This window comes from Silurus meridionalis, chromosome 11 (assembly GCF_014805685.1).
Source record: "Silurus meridionalis isolate SWU-2019-XX chromosome 11, ASM1480568v1, whole genome shotgun sequence".
NCBI lineage: Eukaryota > Metazoa > Chordata > Actinopteri > Siluriformes > Siluridae > Silurus > Silurus meridionalis.
Genome location: NC_060894.1, coordinates 21841060 through 21853617, shown reverse-complemented (window position 1 = coordinate 21853617; position 12558 = coordinate 21841060). Strand labels below are relative to the sequence as shown.

General features: G+C 39.4%; 1 protein-coding gene across 1 annotated transcript in view; it reads left to right on the top strand.

Annotated features, from left to right (window-relative positions):
• The window catches only part of galt (galactose-1-phosphate uridylyltransferase), an 85109-nt gene that overhangs the window by 49065 nt on the left and 23486 nt on the right, over window positions 1-12558 (top strand). The window contains exons 8-9 of the mRNA XM_046860679.1: window positions 6706-6838; window positions 10670-10753. Coding sequence (XP_046716635.1) covers window positions 6706-6838; window positions 10670-10753 — 217 coding nt within the window. The remainder of the gene's footprint in view (window positions 1-6705; window positions 6839-10669; window positions 10754-12558) is intronic.

Genomic DNA, 12558 nt, shown 5'->3' with positions numbered 1-12558 from the left:
AATGAATGTTGTTTTTATTCGAACCTCGTCTCCTCGTCTCTTGCTCGTTCAAACATGAAATCCTCCGTGTGTTGCTCATGATTGTGTTGAGTTTTTTTCACAGAATCTGCTTCACTTTGCTTGTTGAAGTTTGTCACAAATAAAACATTCTTCACGGCAATGCTCTATTTATTCTTCTCGAGCTGTACAGTATGTCAGCTGCGAATCGAACCTGTCATCAGACGTGTCGCCCGGAAAGTCGTAGTGTGAAGAGACTTTTCAGACGCTGCAAAAAACCTATTTTGCACATCCTTCAGTGTGAAAAGGAGGCTGGAGTGATTAATAAAGTGCCGCTGTCTGTGATGAAACTTCCTCTCAAGTTTTTTTATTTATTTATTTTCTTGTACATCTCCATTCGGATCTCTGAGTCTTTAGGCCTTTGTGACTTTCGAAGCAGGCCTTGTGTGTAGCTCCTAGTTACTGAGGGTTTGAGGAACCAGTCGAGTGGACCTCATGAAAGAGAGAAAAAGATGAGAACAGTAAGAACAGTGTTCAGTTACAGAATTGCTGATGTGCCTCACTGTATTTTCCCGCAGGCTTGCAAGTACATTACCACCACGAGATCATTATAGAAGACTCGTCTCCATGGTTTTGATTCATGCTGAGATTAGAGGAGATTGTGGATTTCTAATTTACTGTCGTTTTCCCTTACTGACTGTCACATTCTGATTTTTTTTTTTTTTACTTGTAGAAGAAAGTTGAAGCAGCACAATGCCAACTATCTGTTTATTAGTCAAAATAATGATGTTAGTATCAGTATTTGGATTTAACCCTTAAGTGGATGAAATGGCATTCAAATTCTGTCTCAAACACGTTCTAGTAGGACGCGCTGTCAACCATGGAAAGAACCCTGTAGGAACATGTGTCCACATGTCTGAGTTTCTTTGGTGTCTTTCACCTCTAAGAACATGGCTAGCTTGACTGGCTACACAATGATAATGTGTGTGCATTTGGTCTAATTTAAACTGGGCCGATTCTGTCCAGGCAGTTACTAAGGATCAATGCATGTTCATTTTAATGAGCAGGGTCTTTCTTTAGCTTCGTCTCTGAGCATTTGCTGGTGCCCACATGAAAATGCAAAACTTATTCCCACATAGCTTTTTTCTTTTCTCACAAGCTTTCTTTTTCTACATTTTACAGAGCATCCAAACATTTAGGAATTGGGCTTGTAGAACAGTTCATATCATATAACATATTAGCATTCACGCTTATCTTTTATATACAGAGTAACAGAAGGTACTTTTGTTTGTTTGACACATGCCCTTAAGAGTGTTTTAAATAAGCCTGTAATGAACCACGTAAAAGCCTCCTGGAAGGTTGAGACGTGGGTGAGAACAGGGCGCATGCCTTCGCAGCAAGGGTTAATCAAGGTCGTCGTGAGCACGTTCGCATCGACATGTCTCATTTACAGAGGAATGCATCTTATCACGTCCCTCATCGGCATCTGTCCATCCCTCTCTTTCTTCGCACGATCATTCCGTTTCATCACCTTTCCCTGTCAATGCGGTTTTGTTTTCTTTAAAAACTCCAAGACAATGATCCAACACAACAGTGTATTTTTCCAAACATCTCCACTCAAGTGCTTCTTGTACGCTGGCATCATTCCTGAAGTTCTCTCACATCACTGACATCACTGTTTAGAGAAGGAGGTTTCTCCGCTTTTACTCCTCACCCTCTCTCTAACATGCTGTATTTCTGAATCACACGAACGTTTATTTCCACATACAAAATGGTATCAAAAAGTTAAAAACAGATGGCAGCACAAGGCTACACGCGCAGTCACAAGGAGCACCGACCTTCATAAATCAGCGTACCAAAAGACATTTCCTGCTGGAAGCAACATGATCTCACCTTCGCAGCCACCCCACTCGCCAGATTTGGCTCATGCAGGACTTCGCTTTCTTTCCGAAGAGAGAGAGATGCCGTTGTGAATCGCAGAAGAGGCTTGACACGCTCCAGGAAGAAGACTTCCAGGACTCATTCCATCAGAACATTGGGAGCTCTGTATTTCTGTGCAAGAGGGACTATTTTGAAGGCTTTAGTGTGTAAACATGGATAAATAAAGTACTTTCATGTAAACAGAGCGAGTCTCCAAACTTTTTGATATCACCTCATACCAGGTTTGAACGTTTCATCTGAAGTAAAACAGCGTAATGACTCTTCCTAATGGCGCATTAAGGCAAGTGTTTGGAAGGACGAGGGAAACATAAAGAAGAGCTGCTTAATTGCGAGCCGCCTGCAAGTTGCTGCAAGCAGCCTCCACGGTTTGGGGAAAAAAAAACCTTCTGTTTCCTTGGCAACTGCTATTGTTCCTACTCCAGAAATCGTTAAACACTGCGCTTGTAAACGCTGCTTAATTGCACGTTTCATAACCCGCCGTCGTGTCGTCGTGTCATGTAACGAAGCTGCGCCTTTTAAAACTTTAATCACTTTCAACACGCGATTCGCGCTGATATGCGCTCGCCGTGCGGCGCTTATTCTCTGTCAGAAGGCCCGCACGCTCTCACCACGACGCCGCTGCGCAAAGAGACGCCGCTTTATTCCCGAATATTCCCAGACCCTGAGCGAATCCGAATGTGAAAGATTTAGAGCGGGGGTTCTCTACTGGAGCTCTTTTTTGCAGCCAGGCGCCTTTGTAACTGCAGAGTAATCTCCAGAACCCCATCTGTACACATTTCTTTCTAAACATAATCCAAAATTATTTTGTTTATTTCTGATTGTGATTAAATGTGCGCAACAAAAGGTTGAAATTTTTCTTCTCACCTACGCTGTTTTTTTCCCCCCGTTGTTGAGGTTTGAACTGAGAATGCGACAGTATTTGTGTAATTTAAGACCTAATTTGAGGACAAGGACATGTTTCTGGACACTTTATGTTGGTTGTTACAGTATGTGCTGTTTGTAATTAATCCCACATGCCGAGGTTTACGTTTGACACAATCACTGGCAGAAGCAACATCTTTAGTAAGGAGTGTGAGCATCGCTGACCCCCTGTGTGCAGAGCAGACAGGCATGGCCATTATTAATGGGTTCAAGATGCAGTGATTTACACATCGTCCTACGCTACGTCTTCGTTATTCGAACAGAACTGCAAGAAACTTTGCTTTGTCTCATATTTTCCAGCTATTTAGTAACTTACTGCATTTGTCAGATGCTGTTTTCCAGATCTAATTGCAATTACCTCATTCATTCAACTGAACAGTTGAGGGTTAAGGTCCTTGCTCAAGGGCCCATCAGTGGCAGATCAGTGTGTAAAGCATTGGACTCTGTATTGGATGGTTACAAGTTCAAATCCCAGCACCTCCAAGCTGACATTGCTTGGCCGTTAACCTTCAACTGCTTTGTTGTAACTTACTCTGGGTAAGGGCATCTGCCAAACCCATACATGTAAATGGCAGATTGGTGGTCCTAAATTTGAACTCACAACCTTCTGATCAGAGGTCCAATGTCTTACCACAGAGCTAACATTTCCTTTTGAATTGTCTATTTGAATTGTTGCAATATTATTAAGGAAAAATAGCTCCATCAGTACCTGACGTTACCAACAATCTTGTAGCTAAATAAATCTCACAAATCACCACCAAATCTAGTGGAACTTCTTCCCAGAAGAGTGGAGGTTATTATAACAGAGAATGCAGACTAAATGTGGAATGGGATGTTCAAAAAAAGAAGCACATACCAATCTTATGGTCAGGTGTCCACATGATCCTTGTATGAGGAATCAAGTGATCAGTTCAGTGTGATGACTTCACCACTGGGTGGTTCATTGACCCGACTTTGGGGAACCAATAATTTCCAGAAGTATTGGCTATACAACACTTCAGCAAGGATGTGTCTGTCATCATCTTTTCGGAGAAACTCGTACTGATGCAAATGGTGAAAATGTATGTGCTGCTCTCTCTGGCAGTGAGTGCATAAACAATAAAGCTGGATAGAAGGAAATAAGACGGAATCAGACGATTGCTTTTAGACTGTTGCCTTGGTGCAAACCGGGGATTCATTTTAAAGTCAAGTCTCTCAACATGTACACAATGAACACATCATCTGGCCTCCAAAGCCTCAATGCGCCATTGAGAACGATGTGTTAAGAGGCACAGTTACACTGTTTAGAGATTCATTACTTCATTTAAACACGTATGGATTGCGTTGAAATTTGTTCAGCGTTGTTTTGAGCAGCACACAGAACAAGAGGCTTGGATTCGTTTCAGGTTCGACTTTTGTTTAGTTGAAAATTTGAGCTCAGAAATGCTCCAGTAAGAGAGTGTATGAAGTGCTGTGAAGAAGATTCAGTGTTTTATTAAAGAAAAAGAAAGAAAAAATTAAAAGGAAGGAAAGGGGAGAAGGAAGGAAGGAAGGAAATAAGGAAGAAAGAAAGAAAGAAATAAAGAAAAGAAAGAAAGAAAGAAAGAAAGAAAGAAAGAAAGAAAAGGAAGGGAATAAGGATGGAAAGAAGGTAGGAAAGGGCAAAAAAAGTATGAAGAATGAAAGAAAGAACAAGATGTTTGGAATTATTTCAGGTTCTTGTTTTGTTTGGTTGAAGATTCGAGCTCAGAAATGCTCCAGACAGAAAGTGTATGAAGTTCTGTGGAGAGCAGGTTTTTAAAGTAAAGCATCAGTTGAGGCAGAAACGTGGCCTCAGGCTACAAAACAGATTCCAACACTGACTTTCTGTCATCCAAACTAAACTAACTTTTGTCCTTTTTTTTGTCTGTATGTTAAGTTTTTGAGTCTCTTTCTCTCTCTTTCTCTCTCTCTCTCTTTCTCTCTCTCTCCTCTGCAGTCAGAGTGCGTAAAGATCATTGTTAGCTGAGGTTCTAATCATTTCCCATCAGTCACTGAGGCACGACGTTGTGTTTTGTCAAACTCCTCCATGTCAGAATGTGGGTTTACTGTAGCAGCCACCTGTCAGCTCCAGCGATCATGTAATCCATCATCACCTGCCAAACCTGCCTCCCCGAAACCTGTCCTCAGAGACACGTGGCATCAAGTCGGCTCATTTCGATCCCTCCTTTAATGGGGGTTAAATCTGAGTGGCCTCGTGAAAGTCTGGTTGTTGTTGTTTTATTACTGTGGAATCAAATACATAAGACAAGAACATTGAGAGACACCTGGGGAACCGAGCCTTCAGACCAGGGAGAGACATGCATTTGTGTTTTTAATGATGAAATCAGTTCTTTGAAAGAAAGAAGGAAATAGAATAGAATAGAATAGAATAGAATAGAATAGATTAGAATAGATTAGAATAGAATAAAGGACAGGAAAGAAAGAAAAAAAGAAAAGAGAGAAAAGAAGAAAAAGAAAAGAGAAGAGACAGGAAAGAAAGAAAGAAAGAAAGAAAGAAAGAAAGAAAGAAAGAAAGAAAGAAAGAAAGAAAGAAAAAAAGAAAGAAAGAAAGAAAGAAAGAAAGAAAGAAAGAAAGAAAGAAAGAAAGAAAATAGAATAGTATAGTAAAGTATAGAATATAAAGGATTAAAGGACTGGAAAGAAAGAAAGAAATAACTAAAAGGAAAGAGACAAGAGAAGAGACTAAAAGACAGGAAAAAAAAGGAAGGAAGGAAGGAAGAAAGAAAGAAAAGATAGGGATGGGAGTAAAGGATGGAAAGAAAGAAAGGGAAGAGAAGAGACAAAAACCAAAGACAGCAAAGTAAATAAGAAATAAATAAACAAACAAATAAATAACATAAAAATACCCCAAAATCTTTAATTTGCCTCCTAAATAACATTAAAAACGGCATGAATTTAAAACCATGTTCACTTTACAGTGATTTTGCAGGTTTTTTTCACCTTTGAACACTTTTTTTCTGATTTCTCAGCGCAACATTGAACTTCCTAAAATCCAAGTGTTCCTACAGATCCAGCGAGTTTAAAAGCTGTTTGTCATAAAAACAACACATCCGTTTCATATATTCTATAAACTTCATTTAAAATGGTCGTTTCTATAGTAACCGATTATTGAGTTTTCTGTAAGCACTTGTTTATGTGACGCTTAGTGAAAGGAGTCTCCAGTCCCAGTGCTTTGACCTCAATACTGCCCCTTGTGGCAAAATGAGGAAATTCCCCCCCAAATTAGAGCCATGGTTCAAGAATCTCAGGCGAGATGAGGTTGTTTTTAACAGCAGTGGAGGAACAGAATCTTGACAGGATATTCAGGACATGATGGTGTTCAGGGGTTTATAAAACATCTGGGGAAACACTGTACAGACGAATGCTTAAATGATGATAAAACATTTGTAAGAAATTCACTGAACGCTTCTGAGATGCGTACAAATAAAAAAAAACACAAAAAAGAACCTTGGCTGGAGTCTGATGTCAGGGTAAAGTGTTGTCTGGTGTAGTCCGCGTGTCCTTGCAGTTTTTAATGAACACAAAACGATTTCAGAAACCATTCGGTCATGTTCCTTCATAATTTTTTTTAGGAGTTTGCTGGCTCACAAGACAAGGACATAAAAACACTTAACTGCTCCGTTCTAATAAATGACACGGAAAAAATCAATTACCGATGTCTGCTCGGATTATGTATGCCTCCGTACCGCAAGAGATTAACGATGTCGCTTCTATTCGAATGTTTTAAAATGAAATGTCGCCCGAGCACGGGCAGCCCATGCCTCATGGAAAAGCTATCGTTTGTCTCTTTAATTTAGTGTGTGTGTGTGTGTGTGTGTGTTTAAGGAACGTGTGGTTGTGCAGAATAAGCATTGGATTGTCGTAGTGCCGTATTGGGCCACGTGGCCGTTCCAGACTCTGCTCCTGCCACGTCGACACGTTCTACGGCTGCCTGATCTCACATCGGACGAGAGACTCAGTAAGTTCCTTCACTCAATAAAGAAAATCCAATTACCCAAGTTCAGATATAAAGTAACGAGGCTCCTGGGGTTCACATTCATCCCACAGCTGTTCATAAGGGGTGGAGCTCTTCCACATCTTCCAACCCATGTAAAGCAGATCTTCATGAAAATGGCTTTGTGCACAGAGGTGTTGTCAGGCTGGAACAGGTTTGGTCTGGTTTCCTCAATAACATGACGAGCTCACAAACAATTTGCTGATTTGAGGGTTTCTGCCAAATGTAAATGTAGTTTCGATATATTTATCTCTTTATGCTAATTTAGACAAAAACAAACAAAAAAGAAAATTGAGAATAAATGTAAACAAATGTTCGATTGAATTCTTTACCCTGATGTGAACTTTTGCTTTATATATAAAACACAGTACTGAATGCAAAGATCACTTTTATCCTAATAAACGTAAAATCCTCCATGACCTTTCTTTACTCGAAACACTTTCATGTAATTTCCAGGAAATGCTTTTTCGTGCGCGTGAACGCTTGCGTTTGTTTAACTCTGTCTCCCGTGTGACTCTTTTCCTAACGTTCCACTTGTGCATATCTGTCTTCTCCTCTGTCTGCACGTCTCTCAGTCCCCCGTCATCCTTCCTCAGGTGTCATTAACGCCGTCCTGTCAGAGCACAGTGGCATGTCAGAGACTTGAGGAGAGGCTGCAGTAACGTCCCCTCTTCACCCCTAGTTTTTTTAGGGTTTTTTTTCTCCCATCGTCTCGATTGAGCGCTTTGGGCGTGGCGAGTTTAATCCCCGAATGTAAATAAAAGACAGGCAAATTAGCGTATCGGGTCAGCGCTGCCGGGGATCACAACTCGCCTCTGCACCGAGCAATTAGCAGATGGCCATCCAGCCAATTTAGCACAGAGGTTCATTTGCTATTCGCTGTTGCCTTGTTAACATTAAATGGGGGTTGCTGAAGATGGCACAGGCTTTCTGGACCACTTACTGATCTGAGTGCAATAACCTAATTATTGCTCCAGGCACTGCGACTAAAGTGTTTTTTTTTTTTTTAATCAAGTTTAAGTTGTGCTTTTTTGTTTATTATTGCCCTTATATACTAATAAAAAGCCATCCAGACATTTTCAATATTTTATACCAGAGCGCTGCTGAGTTCTCACATCTGATTGGTCAGAATGTGTGGATTTATTTTCATTAACAGCAGCTCTGACCAATCACATTTCATTTAAGAGACCAATAATTTGTGACCAATGTTTGCTATGCTGATCGATTTCTTGCCGTTAAACCGTTTCTCGAGCTCGTTTTTTCCGAGGCGTGTCCTGAGAGTCACATAGAATACAGATTAACATGGCAGAGGTAGAGCTGTGACTTCCTGCAGACACAACAGAAGAAAAACATCTGGTTTTATTTCATCTTCCTTTTTTTGTTCTACAAAGGCGTGTTTGTGAAAGAGGCTGTTTGTTAGAAGTCAGGCGGCTCTTAATTAAATTGATGATTTGCTGTTTGTCTGAAGAAAAGAAATAACTATTTGTACCATATTGAATTGCAGAGCATCAGATTTTTCCATTGAATCGTATCGCATTAAAAGAGTGTTTTGAATCGAATGGAAATCGGATCGCACTGCATCATAATAGATGGGAATCGTATCGCATCGGTAGCTGCTTTATATGTATCTTTAATGTATCGTATCGTTTGCTAATCATGACCTCATTAATGTAAACGCATCTCTACTAGTTAACAGAAATGAAAATTCTTCATCATGTTCTTTTCCTGACTTGATACTTCTTACACGTTTGGCTCTGTTGGCTTTGGGAAGTGGTACTGTAGCGCAATGGTTAAGGCATTGGACATTGATCGGAAAGTCATGAGGTTGTGAGTTCTGAATCCCAACACCATCTGCTGGGCCCTTAAGCAATGCCCTTAACCCTCAACTGCTTAGTCGTATAAATAAGTTGCTCTGGATAAGGGTGACTTGAAGCCAAGTGGCTCAGTGGTCCATCGAAAGGTCAGCGGCTTCCACTCCTGGGGCCCTTGAAACCCAATAATTGTTAGTCACTGAATAAGGATGTTTGCCAAATACTATAAATGTTATAACTCATATTTATCATTCGAATAATTAAAAATATTTTTCAACTTCACATTTGTTAGCACATCTCCTTATTTCTCTCCTACACTTCTGTATTTCACATTATATATGCGTGTCTTCATTAAATGCAGGTTCTGATAATCTGTTCCTAAATTTACATGCGTAATGCGAATAAAATTAGTAGCTACATCCATCTGTTGTAGAGACCAATACATGCTTTCTGCACAATCAATTGCTTTCGCCTCAGAGGCTGATTATGAATCGGTGGTCTCTGACCCTGATAAAAATCCACTGTAATGCCGGGAAAATCAACCGGTTTATTTTACATCGGGGAATAAAACTAACAGTTCATTTGAGTGCTAGAGGTATCAGCAAAGCATCATTTCTATTTCCAGGAGTTTTATTAGTTTGTGAAAAACATCATAATTAAAAAGTAAAGTTTGTAAATCGCTTCCTGAAAGCTGGATGGTGAACTTTGACTGGAAGTGATATAAAAGGTGACAGATTTTTATCATTTACAGGTTTATAGTTACATTTAATCTCCTGAAACGTCTGCAAAAAAAAAAGAAGATTTGTGCTTCTTCAGCTTCAAGGGTGATAGTAAAGGCAGGAAGTGATGTACAGTACAGACCAAAAGTTTGGACACTCATTCAAAGAGTTTTCTTTATTTTCATGACTATGAAAATTGTAGATTCACACTGAAGGCATCAAAACTATGAATTAACACATGTGGAATTATATATGGAATTATATACATAACAAAAAAGTGTGAAACAACTGAAAAATGTCATATTCTAGGTTCTTCAAAGTAGCCACCTTTTGCTTTGATTACTGCTTTGCACACTCTTGGCATTCTCTTGATGAGCTTCAAGAGGTAGTCACCTGAAATGGTCTTCCAACAGTCTTGAAGGAGTTCCCCGAGAGATGCTTGGCACTTGTTGGCCCTTTTGCCTTCACTCTGCGGTCCAGCTCACCCCTAAACCATCTCGATTGGGTTCAGGTCCGGTGACTGTGGAGGCCAGGTCATCTGGCGCAGCACCACATCACTCTCCTTCTTGGTCAAATAGCCCTTGATGCCTTCAGTGTGACTCTACAATTTTCATAGTCATGAAAATAAAGACAACTCTTTGAATGAGAAGGTGTGTCCAAACTTTTGGTCTGTACTGTAGGTGAGAAGGTGAGGAGGTTCCTGGGGTGCAGTCATCATTCACATTCATCCCAAAGGATTTCAATAGGGTTTACAGCAGGAGATCTTCCACTCCATCTCATGTAAAGCAGATCTTCATGGAGCTCCATAAAGGGAAGATTTTATGCTTCCTAATCCAAAGGTGTCCAATATAATTGTGCGTCTACGATTTTGTGGTAACAGTTTGTGGAAGCGCCACATATGAATATGAAATCACACTTTTTTTGAATAAAGAAATTGTGCATAAATGATGATAGTCAGAGCCTCGGATATAATAAACAAATCAACACGTAGCGACTAATCAGGTTAGGGATTAATGCATTTTATTTTCCACTTATGCATCACACAATCATGGCACACGATGACTTTTCTGTTCATCAAATCACGTTAAAGTTTTTGTTACAATTTGAATATTTTAGGGGGAAAAATGTATATTTGTTGTATTGCTTTGCATACTGGAGGTAATTTGGAGTCAAGGGTGGGCAGATTGAGTGTCTCATCTCTCTCTCTTTCTGTCTCTCCACCTCTCTCTCTCGCTGTCTCTCTTGATGTCTATCTCTCACCACAGGTCTTGCATGCATAATGAAAACGCTCCTGACAAAATATGACAACCTCTTTGAGGTCTCCTTCCCCTACTCGATGGGCTGGCATGGTAAGAGATGTCTTCAATATGTCAGCTATGAGATAGGAGGATAAAAGTGCAGTTTTGTGTCTGAACTCGCTTCCTGAATTATTCGGTCATTTTTTAGACTGTTCTTTTTAGAGCACCAGTGATAGAGAGACCGGAGAGACTGAACTGAAATACTCCAAACACTAAATTGTAGGAGAAAAAAGCAATCGAAAGCTGTGTGTTTTTTTTACCTGCTGAACCTGGAAATGCAGCAATTTCAAAAATGAATATTCTTTATGGAAAACACTACTACTATGGATTTATATATATATTGCTATAAAGGTTTAGTTTATAAAGACTAAAACAGTCAGTAAAAATTAATCAGTGTATGCTGCATTTATTACATTGTAGATTTTTTACAATTGAAATACAAAATGTGAATTATGATGCCATTGATACTTTTTTATTTAATATTAACTGTGCAAAAAAGCAGGAAATGTTTTTTTTTCTTTTTTTTTTTTTTTTTATAGTTATTGAGCACACAAACTTATTTGACTTATTAACTCATGTTCTCTATTCATTTAACTAATTAGTTTGGCTGATTTTCCGTTCTCTCGTGGAGATCACCATCGACCAAAACACTTATAGAGAATTGTTTTTATGGAGTTTTATGTTGAAATAATAAAATGTATTAATACAAATATAATTATCAATTATAAAATTAAGTAAAATGTTAATACAGTACAGTACTGTATATATAAAATAGCATTTTTTGGGGTGGTGTCCGTTTATCACGGTTTTGGAGCGTACCCACTGCGATAAACGGGGGATTACTGTAGTTCCAATCTACATAATATGATACAAACTAAAACAACATATTCAGAGATTGCAGTCTGTCTATCTATCTATCTATCTATCTATCTATCTATCTATCTATCTATCTATCTATCTATCTATCTGTCTGTCTGTCTGTCTGTCTGTCTGTCTGTCTGTCGGTCTGTCTGTCTGTCTGTCTGCCCGTCTGCCCGTCTGTCTGTCTGTCTGTGAGCAGATTATTTCCTGACTATTTTATCACATGACTAATTTAATCATTCAAAAGAAAATGATTTAAAAAAATAATCGAACTGATTAATTGTTGGCTGAAATGATCGCATGAATCAAGAATCATGACGGTTTTGCTACAGTACACTCGTACACCTTATTTATTTATAACCATATGAATGACTTCTGGCTGTATGTGCATCATGTCATGTGAAGCTGCAGAATTCCCACCAGTCTGCTCTCGGCTCCGAGGAGGACGTTATGGAGAGATGTGCAGTGCAACGACTTTCACTATCAATACAATTAGACAAAATTGTTCAGGCAGATGCACATGTCTCTCTCTCTCTCTCTCTCTCTCTCTCTCTCTCTCTCTCTCTCTATCTATTAGCAATATGGTTCATGAATAATGCAGGAGCTAAACACAGCGTTTTGTATCATCGGGACCGAAATATTCCCAACTGAAGACACTTCAAATGTCTTAATCTGTGCCTGTTGACAGAATTTTTTTTTTTTTTTTTTAACTACACAGCAGGACAGGATGTTCAGTGTGCTACAGAAGGATATATAGGATATATTTGGGGTGTAACAGTTGATGCAATTCTTTTTACGTGCGGAATAACTGAGTTTCTTCAGGAACCTATAAATTGGACGTCCGCAAGTTTATTTAGTCTCTGTCTCGCACGAGTCCATTTTTAAAACGTATATTTTTAATAATCGAAAACATACACGACAGCACCAGAACTAGGAACTAAAGTTAGCGCAGTGTCACTGTGGCTGCTCACTCTAACCCTAGTGCTATGGATTCA